Below are 16,669 nucleotides of genomic sequence, written 5' to 3' on the forward strand. Positions count from 1 at the left end.
ACATTTTATTCTTCTAGTTGCGTTAAACTGTGACAATTAGGGATAAATTTATTTCTTAATAGGACTTGGCCTACCCAAAAGTCATTTGGCTGGAAATGTCATTGCCCTAACATGGAGCTCTCCAAACTTTTCTTATACAGGCACTGCCATCACAAGAAGAGAACAATGCTGCAGCATTTCAGTAGCAGCTTCTGGCAGCATGCAAAGCTGCACTTGCATTGGTGGAGATACGATTCTAGCCTTGACTTTCCCTCTGAAGCCCACTGCTGGTCTCTGCACACAAGGTCGTAAAGGAAGAGTGACTTGGTTGTTGTCTTCCTCTGGCATTAGTTTGAAATTGCTGACACCACAGGAACCTTACCTGCAGGATGCTTATTTTAGGAGTGAAATCATACACAGAGTGATTATTTTTAATGCTTCCCACTTAAAGATACCAAAACAAAGCCCAATGAAAGCATTGTTGTGTACTTACCATTGCTTTTTTGTGCATGAGGAAAAAGAGATACAGAAATGTTAATGCCAGAACCTTCAAAACTATTAGTGCCTAAGTGTCACTGAATCCATCTAAGCTAGGAGTCTAATAAGCTACTGACATGCGTGCTCTGGTGATTTGAGTGGTAACACTGCCCCATTCATTCTTAGATCCATGTCACCTCATGAGACCTTAAGTGTATCTCCAGTACATAGCACTTGTTCGTGTAAATGCAGTGTATAAAAATGCATGACATTTTTTTGAACTCTTACTTTCAACACACAAACTTATAATTTTCAGAGGTAACATCAAGTCCTCAGGGGGAAATACTGGATGATTCAAATGACAGAAGTCTCATAAGGTTTTGAAAAGCAGACTTTATTTAATAGGCACATCATTGCTTTAATAACACTGGGCTGCACAGCTCATTTCACCATTTGTAAATGGTTTTGTTGGTTACATTGCATTTCCTCAGTGACAGTAGGATTCAAGTAAAAAAGTTACTGCTTTTATTTTTAATCATTTCTCAAGATGGAAAAAAACAGTAGAACTACTAGTGCACGGGAGCGTAATACAGACTGAACTGCCTGCAAACCAGCAGAAGTCAAGACAATAATACAGACTGAACTGCCTGTGAACCAGTAGAAATCGAGACAAACTGTAAGTTGAGCACTGAACAGTTAAAGCTGTAAGACAACCACAGTACGTTTGCTAAGATGGGATTTTGCATTATGCAGAATGGAGATGAATGTTGCCCACTAATGCAACAAGGGACTGGCTTTCTTATACCAAGAAACAAAGACTGCCCGACACAGACAAGAACGAGGGTTTCAAAACAAATCAATTCACATAAAATTAGGTTCCCTATTATTTCTGATTATAAAAGTTGTATTCTCTCAGCTGTAAAAGTCAAAGGCTTTAAAGAAAAGCACTGCTTACATAACTCTAAACCTGCAATTTTAATCAGCTTTTCCAGCCTTTTTCACCTATATTACAATTCTTTGTGAGAACATAAAACCATCTTTAAGAGACAAAAACATAGTATTGCATTCTTAATTGTTTCAGTAATTAAGCAGTTTACCTGTTTGATGTATTTCTTCCCTGAAAAACTTCATTTTATCATTATACTAAATTTCACCAGTAGAAGCATGTAAAATCAGAAAAAGTTTGAGGAAAACAACATTGCTCCATGGAAGTAAAATGTGTGATTTTAACAGCTTTATGAACGTTGTGAAAGAAGCATATGTGGCATTGAAACATTCTGAAAAATGGATAAATACTTTGTGATTCTTAACAATCAACAGTTTCAATGTTCTTAGGTCTTGTATTTTATTTTCATAATTAATATTTCCAAAGTTAATATCTTGCATCTTTTTTTTCTTTTTTTTTTTTTTTTTNTTTTTTTTTTTTAAATACACTTTCTGGCATTGTATAGGACAGACAACCTATAAACAACTATGCAGAAATGTAGCGTGCTGCACACATTAACATACACTAGCTACTTTAGTAATAGAACTTTACAATGAAGGTTACCTACTGCATTTGTAAAACTTCTTTTTTTAATCAGCTTGTCAAACTTTTTGAGAAGCAATCTGGGCGATCAGGTGTGGTATTTTGTTGTGTCTGCTGTGAATACAGCCAATTATAGAATTAGAGATCGCTCTCTCCATACAGTGCTGATGAAAAAGAGGTGTAATCCAGAGCTCCAGGAACAGAACCTGGGCCCGTGTATTGTGGCATTCTCTTGATGCAGTACTGAGCCTGCTCAGGAGGCAGCTCTCGACGTAATTCATCTGCCAGGATATAAGGCTGTGAGGGGGGAAAACGATGGACAAATTCAGTATGTATTCTTCAAAGACATTGAATATATTCATCGTGTGACTAATAAGCTCAGATGTTCTGCCTGCTTTCCTCAAACAAAATGTTTTCCTTGATCAATTCTAACATTAACAATGAATCGAAGGAGACAATCCTACCAACAAACTGATTAGGTCAAAATCTAGTCTTGGTAAATCCAAGATAGGTAACTGTGTGTATTAGCCAGTGAGTACTATGCAGCCATGGACAGCCTGCTACTAATACAGGAGCTCAGCCCTAGAGTGCCTCATTGGTGCTTCTGAGTTGATAGGATCGACACTGTTAGTTTCAACAGCCTAATGTGTTTATTATGAAAGATGCACTATTACTCTTAATGCTTTGCATTTATGATAGGAAGGATACGCTCATATCAACTGTTAGCAGAATCAGCATTGTTTAAAATAACAACATAATGAAAACTGTATTTTCCTGAGACATTGGTATTCAACTTCCATATGAATTCTTACTGAGAACGCATCTGGAATTCAAAATGTGTTCCACAGTAACCATGCTGAGAACACACTGTGAATTTAGAATGTGGTCCCTAATAACTGAGATCACAAAATCAATAGAAACAGCCAGAATGAGAAAATCAATAGAATGAGCCCAGGCAGATAGATGTGTACTGCTGTGATGTCTCATTTCTCAATAGCACAGGATGGGTTCTCTAGCAGCAGGAGCCTGCTCTCCTCCAGAGGCTACTGTTTTGCCACTCAGCAGCAGGTCTAGCTGTCCTGAGGATGGCACGCTATATTCAGGATCTTCTTCCATGTACCCTGTAACTAGAGGAAGCCTTCTCCTCTTCCCAGGATGGGACAGTACCACATTGCATCACCCTGCTGAATGAGCTGTCAGGTCACAACAACCTGGCTCACAATTATGTGAAATCTTGTGAAACTGACTTAGGCTATCTTCCAGGGACAAATTCTGCACTGAAACATTCAGACAACATCATGTAATGCAGAATGAGTTTCCTTTTAATGAAGGCGGCTGTATGAAAATGTGGTTAAAGACGCCGCCTTGCAACACTGGGGCCCGGAGTTCGAATCCCCCTTGTGGCGCAAGTGGTAGAAGTGCCGCTCTGCTACACAGAGGCTCGAATCCCGGGAGCTGGACTCGATGATCTGTAAGGTCCCTTCCAACCAGCACGAAACTATGAAACTATGAAAATAGACTTGTTGTGTAATATATCAATTACACAGAAACTGTTGTCTAGGAAATCTGACTGTCAGCTCTTTGTGACACAAAGGGATACAGACCAATCCTTGAATTCTGTGCGTATTTCATCTAAGAGAGTTGGTTCCAAACAAGAAGAAAGGTAGGTGCTTTCTCTGAACCCTTGGAAGTTGAAAACAAAGCTCTGCTATTACTAGTCTTGTACCTTGTACAAGACTTCCCACAAGTAAAGGCTGAAAGGGAGAGCTATTGAGTCCTTACAGCCAGTAGCTAAATGACTGACCTTATCTGAAGCCAGGATCTTGAAAGAGGCCATAACCTGGTCAGCAGTATCTGTATCTGCTGTTTCCCGGGACATGAAGTCGATGAAGGACTGGAAAGTGACCGTTCCTTGTCCATTGGGGTCAACCAGAGACATGATTCTAGCAAATTCAGCTTCACCCTTTCAGAAAATCCAAAACAAGCAAAAAAAAAAAAAAAAAAGAAAAAGAAAAAAAAAGGTCACCGTAATATCAATCTCTGACAGCCCATACCTCTCATGAACCAATATGGAGCAGTGGCTACAAAGTCTCTAAAGCATTTTACTGATTTAGGAAAATAAACAGTCAGTCAGTCAGTGAAATCTAGGATCTTAAGTGACTACTCCTCTTTTGTAAAATGGCCTTTGGTGCTTTTGAACCCAAATATATATAATTTACCTTCAATTAACTTTCTTCAACTTCTCCTCTTTCCCATTCTAATATTTGTTAAACTTGTTTTAGCACTTTAGTTTCCCCCCTCCACCCCCCCTCCTAAAATTAGTAATGTTCCCACTGTAATTAAGGTACTGCACAGGGAGGTGGAAAAATATCCCAGAAAGGCACATGCAGACTCATTGAACTGAGAACTAAAAGAAACAGTTCTGAAAATTTGGTGCCAAATACCAGACAGTTCAACTTATGCAGATCTCTCCACTACAAAGAACAAACTGGTATGGGTGGGGGAAATCAGAGAAATAAATAAATGAAGGAATCAAATGCAATGCCCAAAGGTAGTTTGTGAGAATGAAAAGAATTAGAAAGCATCGAACTTATCCTTCTTCATGCAGACAAAAATTTAAATTTTATAGAAAAGGAATAATAAAATATATTCATTTAGTAACTGTTAATTTCAACTTTGAAAGCTTCCTTCAAAGAGCAATGCAGCAGTCTAGTATTTCGTACTGTCTAGTATTATATTTAACTTTAAATCATTTGAAGGTGGAGGGAAAAACAAACAAGGCACTAGTATCTCTAGTGTAAATTGTATTATTAGTATTCCATCAACCTAAATAAGCTTTAGTGTTGCTGTGGTTAATTTTACAAACTGTAAGCAATTGCCATTGTTTCTTAAAATTCATACCAAATCATAACCCATTGAAATCAAGCAAGCTCTGAAATCATCATGGTCCATCAGTCCATTCTTCCTCTATTGACCAAAATAACATAAGGAATATGGATGGGAAGGTTGGAAGCATCCACGGTCATTTTCAGAGATGATGAGTTTAGACCATTGGGAAATTGGATCCAGTGTATAAACAGTATTCATTGACATTGCCAAGCAGGTCACCAGAATTATCATCAGTTTTAGGGAAGGAAGAAGTAACTAACATATCACACACAGGAAACAGACATTTTCAAGACAAGAAGTCACATTAAGAAAAGTCAGGGGAGAGATAAGGGAGAACATAGGAACACGCAGAGCACAACCAGAGAAGACAAAGAGAAAGGAAAGGAGAAAAATCTGTTACTAAACTAGTCAAAATCAGGAGATGCACATAAACTGCCTCCCTGATATGCAATGTCTTTTGAAGGTTCTGCAAGGGATAGTGTAGTGAATATAAGTGTAGTTAAAAACAGTCTATTACTGTATTATTGACTAAAACACTCCACTCCAAGGCTAGGAAAGGTACATGATAAAAGCTGTCTGATGATTTATGAGAAATAAATACAGAGATTTTCCTTCTTCTGACTACAGGCTATCAAGACCTGGACTCAAGTAAAAGCAGCAGCCTGGAAAATGTTTGAAATGCATGATCAGAGAAATGTGGTTCCAAGGTACAATGAGAAAGGGTTCATCTAACTCAGTTGCCTTCCCAGGCAGGAATCTTTTCAAAGCATTGTACTGTATACATTGGTATTTAAGTTCATAATTGAAAATTATTCTAGCTGAAAACAGAATAACATCAGTTTTTTCTACCTGCAGGTCATTTCCAACCTGTCCTAGACTGATGAGGCAGGCTTTAAATTCATCAGAATGTAGATTGTCAGATTCATCCTAGCATCCCATAACAGGTCATGCATTTGGGAGGTAAAAGAAAAGAAGGGGAAAAAAAAATCACAGACCAGGTTAGTTGGTTAGTAAAGAACATTCTACACTTATATTAATAGTCATATGCTTATAGAACTTAATGGAAATGTAATGTTAACTTACTGCAATTAATTTCCTAAAATGTGTAAAACTTTTCTAGTTTTGTGCTTTACTTTTTTCCTTAGTGGAAGAGGAGCTTGCGCTTCCTCTACAGGTACTTTTCTTAGCATTTTTGTTTATAAGGCAGTTTTTATTCTGCCGAACTACCATTTGCTGCTTCCATTTCCTATTGCCATACAGTGTATCTGAGATGCAGTAAACAGATCACTGAATCTCCACAAAACTTTTTTCCATGCTCAGCCACCATTACTTCTCTCTTAATCTGATGTTACTTAGAAACTCAATATACATATGTCAAATGAAAGAACAACTGAGTTATTGCCTAGATTCAAAAGAAATTTATGCCTGACAACTTATTTTCAGTTCATTAATGATCTATAAAGTTTTGCTTTGAAAATTGATTTTGAAGAGTCCCCTTTAAATTCTAGGTTAAGTGCTAGTGTCTCCTTATAGCCTGTGCAGATCATGTCACATCTGCCCTTTAAATTACAGTGCAATTTAATCAGTGTAAGATGCTCTTTTTTTAGTGTTTCTGTTGTTTCTCCTTTACAGAAAGCCTGGCTTGAAGGCTGAGTGGTTTTATTTTTCTCCTTTCCTAAGCTTACATTATGCCTCTAAGAATGTAGTTGCTTTACTATGATGGCACAGAAGTCCTCCTGGACTAATTTCCAATCACCGTAGGGAGGAGCATACAAAAGGGAACATATGCAAAGTCATCCTTCTCTCAGTGGGAACCTTCCGGGCCTATTTTTAAGGCCTTTGGATTATGCCTGACATGAGGGCAGTTAAGGTTTGCAGCTGAACTTGCAGTTCAGGCTGAGGTTGCTGAGGTCATAGAATATACAGGATAATCTGTCTCCTTGCATTTCTGACTCATCTGTTCAGGCTTCTTGTAACAGAAGAAAGAGCAGAGGGCACATGCATGAAGCTATGTCTCTGCTTAAAAGAGGACAAGAACACAGATGTGGGTAGGCAGGAATCTAGGAGCTGAGAAGTACTTCTGCATTGTACATTATTGACATGGTCCATCTCCAGCCTGACTCACTATGTGACATAAGCACCTTCTCTGAGGCAATACAGCCCTTCCTAAGACTTTGCTCTATTGAACACTTTGGTATCTCAAATCCATTCCTATATTTCTGCAAAGTGTTAAGATGCCTAATAGGGCTGGTTGCTGTAGGAGTTATCATCTTCCTTCAGGACCTTCTGAGGTACCAAGGGATGCCAACAGTAACTCCTCAGTGACTGAACTAAACTTGCTGCCAGCATGGCAGAGAGTGTATCTATGAACTCCAGAGATAAAGGGATGCTAAAAATGGCTATCTAGTAAAACATATTTTAGGGCTTAGTCACCTTGCCTCCTTATCTTTAGGAAGCTGTCAAATCTTCATGCAAAGTTTCCTTTAATAGAGTATCTTAAATACTAATGTGTAATTTACCCAGACCTGGTACTCTGCTTTTAATAGCTCCAATTTCTCAGTCATCTGCTCCAGTGCACTGGGGAAATCATTTAACATACTACTTCTTTCTACCCAAGAAAGCTACTTCTGCTTCTGTAATGGTATCTTCAGTTTGCTAAGCTAATACAAAAAAGAATAATGCTGCACTAGAATCACATTAAGGTTTTCCATTAAATCTGTCCCTGATTCCCATGTGGCTTACCTTTTCTATACTTGTGTGTTTCAAAGAGCAGAGTTTCGAGAATTCTGCTTTTCCTCCTAAACAGTTAAGAATATTCTAAAAAATACTTAGCAAAAGATGACTGTCAGTGTCCAACACACATCAAGTCCAGGTATGCGTAACCATTTTTGATTGAGCTGGACAAACAAGATATTAGTGAAAAGAAACCGGCATTTTCTACACCCTGAAGTAATTCGAAGGAACTGACTTATGATAACAACGCAAGTTAGTGGTTAAGCAGAGTCTGATAACTACAGAAACCTAAAATGAAATAAAGAGAGCAGCCTAGTGCTAGATTATGGTAATTTTTTTTTCAGCATCTGAAATTTGAACTCAGTTTTGAAGGTGGTGTTCCTGTGAGTGCAGAGCTAGTAGATCTAACTCATGTAAAGATGGTTCTCCAGCTGGGAATATTACATCCATTATTTTGCTACTGATTGCATAAATCTCTTTTTAACACTCTATACATGAGTACTGTACAAATCACAGAAGGAGTGAGTTTCTTCATAAAAGTGTTTTGATTCCTACTTTTTTACTTATTACTTAATAAATAAATGAAACACACAGACTCTTATTTCCCACTGACAGGAAAATAAAGGATTTTCCTAGGCAGCAATCAGTGCCCTAGTTCTATTCACCACAAATCTACTTCTAGAGCAACAACTTGTGATTCAAAGAAGTAAACAAAAATATTGTAATCAAGATTACTGCTATGTTTAATGAAGTGGAAGCCATGCTGCACTGCCTTAACATAAAGGGACACATTATTTTCCAAAACACAGAGTATCCACCCTGTTTGTTATTTGAACAAGTACTTGACAATACTAGCAGAAATGAAATTTGCATTACATTTAGAGAGAGTAAGGTATACATATAACGATAAGATTTCAAAAGGTTGTAAATACTTTGTTAATTGATCTTTATAACCATTTTCAAAATAGCCTATTGTTACTGCATTAGCAGATTTTTAAGATTCTATATGGAATGGAAGGTAAACTTGCTTTTGGGAACAATGAATATTGCTAGATGAGAAAAGGCAGGAGTACTGTACCCTGTCAAAATGATTGAATGATGCTCTGAAGTCATTCATTTGCTCTTGGGTGATACCCTTGGCATCTCTTGTGAGGATCTGAGTCTCAACCTCATTGATAGTTCGAGCAATGGTAGTAAGTAGGAGCTCCCATCCAACACGGATATGCTATGAGAGAGAAAATACTGATTCATTAAAGAGTCAAATATATTTTTTTAAAACTATGAGAAGCACAGTTAGCAAAAACCAGCTCTAAATACTTATGTGATGCCTTATCCATACCACTAACTATACACTATAACTGAGGGTCATTAAAAATAAAAATAGTCTTCAGGAAAATATGGAACTGGTTTCTAAATGGTACTTTTTTTTTCTTTTTTTTTTTTTTAACCTAAGTGATCCCTGAGTTTATTCTGAATGACAAGACTCAGACTCGTGTACTGTTATTTTCAATCATCTCTGTTTGGTTAGAGGCTGTATTCAAACAACACTGTTTTATGCATTACCAATTTCAGCCATTTTTCAACATTCTGTAAATAATTAATCTCACAAGTCACTTTACAAATATGGAAAATGTTCCTTAAAACTGAGAAGGCGTCTCCCATGAGTGTGTAAAACAACTGTCCTCCTACACATCAGCAGCACTGGGACCTTCACTGGTAATCTATAAATTCTCACAGCAAATTAGTAAAGATGAAACATTGCTCTGTCACAGAAAAAAACACTCAAAAAAATAAGCAAAAAAAAATATTAAAAAATCCACTGCTGTACTACTGTCTATCTGAAGGAAAACAGGTCAAGTCATGATGAGCTGTATTTTCATTTGAACAACTTCTTTGCAGCAAACCAGAGAAGAAATTGAGTCAATTACATTCCACTAACAAGCACTTAATTTCTGTTCCACCTTTACCAGACCCAGGAAGGGCTCTTCAAAATATCTTGTGTCTCAGTCTTGCACTAGGCCATCCTCATCAGCATGCGTAACAAAAAAAAGTACGTGACAGAAAAAATGTTTTACAATATTATCAGAAAGTCTGCCAAATCTCATCCTTTATAGTAGTGTCTTCAGATCAGGGAAGGCAGTTACAGGGAAGAAGATGGCAAAATGAGCTAACAGTACGAAATGGAGTAAATGCTTACCTCCATAGTATAGTTGGTGTGTTTGTTGTCAAACACCAAAGCTTCTTGTATAAGCTGATGATCTCCTTCCAGTTTATCAATGTTGTGTTTATAGTTAATGATATTTTGCTCATATTGCTTCAGCTGATTCATCTGGTCCTCCAAAGGCCCTGTCATTTCAATAGAGCTGCGGGCAATTTCCTGCAAAAAGACACCCACCACCATGCAAAATTTAAGCTTCAGATTTTCTATCTGACTTGCATTCACAAAAATATTAAATATTTTCAGACTAAGAAGCAAAAGTAATAAAATCTTCAAACAGAGATGATTACAGTAAAAAATTCATTTAAAAAAAAAAAAAGTGACTCATTTAGTTCTGGAATCAATTTTGAGTTGCTGCTGATCCCAATATTTTTCTGTAAAGAGCAGAAGTAAAATAGCTGTTTAGTCATACTTTTTTCAAAGCTACATGTCCTACCAACTATCACTTATACCATCTTACAGTTCTAAGAATCAACAGGTACTAAATTCTTCATGATGAAACAGCTGGCAAACTATCATGGAGATTGTTGACGTCCTGTACAGACAACAGAGATAACAAATGATAAAACACTTTATTCATCAGCTTCTGCATGAGTGTCTGATACTCACTTCCATCTTGGTCTGGATCCATGGCCCAATGACATTGGCCTGAGCAGCAAACTGGCGACGCAGGCGTTCATTGGCATGCTGGCGGGCTAGTTCTTCCTGCAAGGATTGATCCCTCTGAGGTACCAGCTGCTTCACCTGTTACAATGAGAAAGCATTAACTGTGAGAGTTTATGACTGAATACTTCTAAAATAAGTAGAACAAATAAGGCTACAGTTATTAATTTTTCTTATTGGCCTGAAGATTAATAATTAAGATAGGATAATGAGACACCGTGTACCCTTCATGGATACCTGAAGGTATCTCACATGCTACAAATGCTTTTTTAGCTTATTCTTCTGGGCTTCCCTGGGACATACTGAATTTAGTCCTTATTGCTTGGTATTTATAACCCACAAAGTTCATGTCTTTGACCACATAAGTTTAGGTATTTGGTAAATTCATATATTCTACAAAATCATTCACCTCTAACAAATGAGTTCCTAAGGAAATAGTTTCTCTTTATACTTTATAATCCCTCTCCAGTAATTTTTTAAGGTAATAGCCAATTTCAGTCTTAATGGTCCCAAAGTTCCTAGATTTTTTACAGTTTTTCTGAAAAGCAGAAACAGAATAGAAAGGACACATGAACTACTGCTTATACTGAGAAAAAGAATTCAGCCATTTTCTGTTCTTCTGACAGGCACCCACTGGCCTATCCACTGGCCAGATACCATCTCTGTACTAGCACCAACTGGGTTCTTGTTCTCAGTGTAACTACACATACGATTGAAGAAAACAGTAATCTACAAAACCAGAAATCTTTGTTATAATGTGAAATTACTGAAATACTTCATAATATTTTATATTATGAAAGCTAACTTTCTTTCTGCTACTTCTTTCATCTCAACATCAGCTTCTCATTCAATCTATTCATTTTACTGTACTTTGTGGATGTAAAATGTGTTCAATTGCATTTAATATGCTCCTGGTGTAATAAGTGATAACTTAATTTTATGCTGCAACCTCTTTCTGCTGTCCACGTTAGTAAATGTATTTAAGGAGAAATATTTAACTTGTGCTGGTTCCATGAGTTTTAAAACAAGAGATTGGTTCATTTTGGATTCTAACGATGTAGAAAAATTGATAGGTTTATTGTTAAGTTCTCTGAATAGTCTCAGTATTCCTAAACCAAAAAACAGTTACAATATTCTTCTATGCATTAAGCATACATTACCTTTTCCCACTTAGAACGAATCTCTTCCACAGTAACAGTGCTGTAAGGATTGCTTGCACTTATTCTCATGCTGTAACTCTGAATAACTTTTTCAACTTCATTCTGGATTGACAGTATGGCCTGTCTTTCACCATCTGCCTCTGGCAAAGTAGCTTTAAATTGATCATGTGCAGAGATTAAACTCTAAAATCAGAAACAGAGAGGGAGAGCATGAAAACTGCCATTTTCCTTCCAACATCTGGATCTGCTGTAAAAATAAGCACAGTTCCTTCTCTCAGATTCCCAGATACCCTGTCTACATGTACCTGCATGCTCAGGAACTAATACATGTAGATATATTCACGAAAAACCTGTCATCAGTTTTATCAAGACTATTGGTTCTTCTACGATTGTGGAATATTTCATGCCCATCAAAAAATAACTTTATTATAAACATCACCTATCACAATGTAAATGTCCAGATGGAATATCTTACCTATGTTGTACTCTCCAAGAAAGAAAAGGTTTCTTTTCTTGTCTTTCTCATGACTGTAAGCCATTAAAAAAAAAAAAAAAAAAAAAAAGGACAACTATTCACCTGAATTTCCTCTATGCTATGAACAATAAACATGTCCTGTAGGTCTTCCATAGCACCTTCCATCCAGTTGTTGAAAGGAGCAGCTCTTTTGGCAAATTCCAGGTGAAGCTGATCAATCGTTTCAAGCAATTTCTCCGTCCTCTGTATAGTTTGGAAAAGGTAAATTCCCTTTTATTAGGGTCAAGACCTAATTCTACACACATTCCTATGAACAAATTAATGCTTCATCTTTTCAAAAGCAAATGATTATATAATTGGGTGATTTCACCACTCGCTTTATGGCAATAGTACTGTCATGGTTTCATACTGATACTTTCATATCAGGCATTAAAAGGGATGTAACACCTTTCAAGGGTAACAGATGAAGTGACTTGTTTTTGATTGTAATCTATCTGTAAATCCATTCAAATCTGCTCATCTTGCTTTAGCCATTTCTTTCAAGTATAAATTCATCCTCTCAACTGAGCTGATCATTGTTATATAGTTTACCTCCAGTGCCTCTCTTCTTTTCTGAGTAAGTGTTCCCAAGCTGTCCCATTGGTCACATATCTTTTGGCATCGATCATTGACACTTGCAGCATCATGATAATCCAGCTCACTAGAAAAAGTGAAGACAAAAGTCTGAGCAGCTTTCTGAGAGGCAGGAATGGTTGCATTGTGCATGCTATTCCACTGACCTTCAGCAAAGGGGCTGTCTGACATGGAAGTGGGTATTAAGCACAGGTGTGGAACTGAATTCCTCCATGTGGAAAAAAGCCTATGTATTTAACTGAGAAACAGATCTCAGCTTGTGTTCAAGACATAATCCACCTCTAACAGGGGCTGCCCGGATCTGGGACACAGGGAACAATTTTCAGCGTTCTCTCCAGGAACTCCTCACACACTAGAGCTGGTTAGGTACAGGAATCTGAAGAATCAGATTTGCTGCCAGTACAAATTAGTCCACCCAGAAGGAATGTAGCAGTTAGCACTGCCTTTTCAACTACTTAATATGCTTTTATTATCCTGACAGAAAACAACTTACTACGCTGCCTGGACTAACCTTTTAAGCCCTGTCCTGAGATTCCACAATTTCAGACTGAATTTTGGATCTCAGTGACAGATAATCCCCATGGTTCTGCTGCAGCCATCATGACTATAGTAAAATATGTGTAAGGCTCTTCAGAAGCTCATTTTTACCAGTGTATCATCATACGCTGAATTTAGCTCTTGGCTGCTCCTTGAGGACATTTTGCACAGTACTAAGCATTGCAGAGATTGTGATTATGTGACAATATGGCAATACGAAGCTAAGATTTACTCTAAGGCTTGAACAAGATGTTAAATGCAGATATAATTTGTTCTATCCTTTTCAACATCCTTCTCTAGGCAAGTGGCAAGAGGAATGTACAGATCACTTCCTCCAGTAACTTAGAGAATCAAAGAGGACCAAATGGGAGCAAAGACAGTTTTCCTCTGTGAAGGTACACTGTAGGCTGGGGCAGCACTTATCCTTTTTCCTCTAATTTCAGTAAGAACAATATGGTTAGGGATAAAGCTAAGAAATATCTGGGTCATTCTGTTTCTTCAGATGTGCTGAAATCAATTGATCTTTAAAAGCAAAAAATGATAAAACAAGTGAAAACAGAATACCACAACAATTAAACTACTCAGAATTGTACAAAATCTCATTATGTTTAAGGAGAGAGCTGCCCACACACTACACAAGGACTCCTTAACTTAAAAATCTGCTTCCTCCTGTGGAGCAAGCCCTTCTGTTAACCTTTCAGGAATGTAATAAAAATCAGGTACTTGTTAAGAAACTGTAAAGCAGCAGCTTATATACAACAGGCTATGACATAATTCATTGCTGGAATGTTTCAGATGGAAGTTATTTTTCACATTTTAGCACACTGTGGCTATTAGGTGATGATCCTGTGTGAGCTGTGAGCTCACTAAGTGGATGGAACATGGAAATTTGTGCACTGAAGATGTGAAGACACTGGATTTCTTATTTTTTACCATTTTTTTTTCTTATCAAGAATAAATGAAGCACCCCTGCACATGTGTTACAGAACATCAAAGAGAACAGCCTGTTTAGTCATTTGAAATCTACAGCCTTTGGAATTTATATACAAAAATAGCATTAAGATTTTTCTGACCTGCAATTGTCTTACTTTTAAAGAATTAAAAATTTAGTCAGGTTTCGTCCGGATCCAGAGAAGCGTTTAAGTATGAGCTCACTTTATGAATCATGATAGTGTCACAAAAATAACCTGCTGAGCACCATGCTTTAGCACTGCTTCACAACCGGGCTCATATTATAATATGTGCGTAAGCACAATTTGAGCCCAGGTTTCCAGAAGCAAAAGGACTCTTCAAAACAACTACAGATAGTTGTCTTCTTGGCTGAAAATAAGTTGCTATACTAGAAGTTATGGATATTATAAAAATTATCTTGATTATTGAAAACATTGAAATGGGCACACAAGACCATACGTGATTTCATATTATGACTCTCTCTAGTTCTGTTTAACATTTGCAGTGTCACAAATGGCAAGTCCCATTCTTAAAATCCCATTTTTTCCAGCCTTGTATACAGCGCCAGCCAAGGCTTTCCATACTTCACTGGCAAGGATTTCCAATTCCATACAGACTAGGACACATAATAGTTCTATAGCAACATCCTGGCTGGAATCACCCGCTTCACATGCACACACCAACCAACAAACTTTTAGCAACTTTATCTCACGGTTGACTTAACTGCTGCAGCAAAAAATTCCAAAGCAGATAAGAAAACGCTATAACTGCTGTGGTTCAAGGTCACATAGCAATTGTTTGGTTTCAAATGGTAACATTAGGCAGACAAGAGATGACTAAAGAGAAACGCAGAGGTGTACTGACTTGTAATTTAGACTTGGATGATGATTCCTATAAGGGTCTGATCCAATGACCAAAAACAAACCAACAATAAGTTACCTTCATTAACCCTTGGATAAGACACCAATGCACATTCCTTAACATTCAATTATTGCCCAACATTTCAATGAAAAAATATGACAGGAAAAAGAAAATAGTTTTCCTCCATAATTTCAATAGCTTTCTGAAGAACTTTGCTGTGGATAAATAATTAAAATCAACATTTCAACAGAAGTTGCCCCTTTGCTTGCAGCCAGTAATAAAACTTGATGTTTATAACCTTTCATTCAGTACTCTCCATAGGCAATAAGTTTTACTGAGCTACAAAGTCTCAGGGTGAAACCAGCACTGAATATTGAAAATAGTGGACTGATAGCTGTGTGCATGGATTAGGGAAGACGTCAAAGTAAAGTATCTTAAAAGCAGTAGATTTTCAGCACCTTTGGTGCCAAGGCCACAGATATCTTGTTTAACTTCATGCAGCAAATTACTGAAACAACTGAGAAGAGACAACCCTAAAATAGACAGGATACAGTGTTCACTGGCCTCAGCAAAGGTAAAGGACACAGGGTTCAAAATACTGGTAAGCAGATGCTGTGCTACGTATACTACATTGCAAAACTAATGCTTAAATAACAATGTAGGTGTTTCAGAAACATTCTGTAGCATAAAAGGAACAGATAACTTTACAGCAAAGATCGGGATATGTCAGAAGGTATTTCGTAAGCTGACATAACCAGTGAAATCTGCATCTGTATTTTTTGAGCTTTCTTTCATACTAGCTACTCTTTTGTACTAACTACATAGAGCATAGGAAGTTCCACACGAATGTGCACAAGAACTTCTTTACGGTGAAGGTGACGGAGCACTGGAACAGGCTGCCCAGGGGGGTTGTGGAGTCTCCTTCTAGGGAGATATTCAAGACCTGCCTGGATGCCTACCTGTGTGACCTGGTGTAGGGAGCCTGCTTTGGCAAGGGGGTTGGACTTGATCTCTGGAGGTCCCTTCCAATCCCTACAATTCTGTGGTACATACTAACAGTATTTACTCTGCCCACCAAACTTTTCTTTTCCTCATATAACCAATTCTTAAAAATAGCATTTTTCCTCTAAATTCATTTTAATTATACAGTTACTGTAAGCACTGCTGCTACCAGGTATGAACAGCATTTTCAGATAGCTTGGTTTTCTAATGGTTAATGAATGTGGGAGTGTTTTATAATTTATAGTTTATAATTTAAGGACCATTACAAAGTAAAAATGATTTTATTTATTTATTTATTTATTTCTGAGTACTGTTTTGTCTGTTCAAGGAGTCAAGAAACTGAAACTTGGAGGCTTGAAGCCACAAGGAGGAGTCTGGGAATTTGATGCTGGCTCCTCTTTCAACCACTAACACACATTTGTTCCTGTTGGCTTTACAGATTTGTGCTGTGGGTGAGCAATGAATTTAATTATGTGCCAGATGTTAAGATCGGGAGTAGTGCTACTGATTTACAGTACAAGACCACTGCAATTAACTTCATAAAATTATAAAGTCAAATGTCC

General features: G+C 37.3%; 1 protein-coding gene across 2 annotated transcripts in view; it reads right to left on the bottom strand.

Moving 5' to 3' along the window:
• Positions 1–829: 829 nt before the first annotated feature.
• The window catches only part of ACTN2 (actinin alpha 2), a 58,880-nt gene continuing 43,040 nt past the window's right edge, over positions 830–16,669 (bottom strand). Inside the window, exons 13-22 of one of the 2 annotated variants that reach the window (XM_015857897.1) lie at positions 12,714–12,822; positions 12,225–12,365; positions 11,648–11,830; positions 10,434–10,568; positions 9,804–9,983; positions 8,685–8,831; positions 5,723–5,800; positions 4,886–4,951; positions 3,789–3,947; positions 830–2,281 (exon numbers count right to left, since the gene is read on the bottom strand). In XM_015857897.1, the coding sequence (XP_015713383.1) occupies positions 2,123–2,281; positions 3,789–3,947; positions 4,886–4,951; positions 5,723–5,800; positions 8,685–8,831; positions 9,804–9,983; positions 10,434–10,568; positions 11,648–11,830; positions 12,225–12,365; positions 12,714–12,822 (1,357 nt within the window). In that variant the 3' untranslated portion in view covers positions 830–2,122. The remainder of the gene's footprint in view (positions 2,282–3,788; positions 3,948–4,885; positions 4,952–5,722; positions 5,801–8,684; positions 8,832–9,803; positions 9,984–10,433; positions 10,569–11,647; positions 11,831–12,224; positions 12,366–12,713; positions 12,823–16,669) is intronic. The other variant, XM_015857896.2, reaches the window with a different exon arrangement.

The sequence above is a fragment of the Coturnix japonica genome, chromosome 3 (genome assembly GCF_001577835.2).
Source record: "Coturnix japonica isolate 7356 chromosome 3, Coturnix japonica 2.1, whole genome shotgun sequence".
In the NCBI taxonomy this organism is placed as follows: domain Eukaryota; kingdom Metazoa; phylum Chordata; class Aves; order Galliformes; family Phasianidae; genus Coturnix; species Coturnix japonica.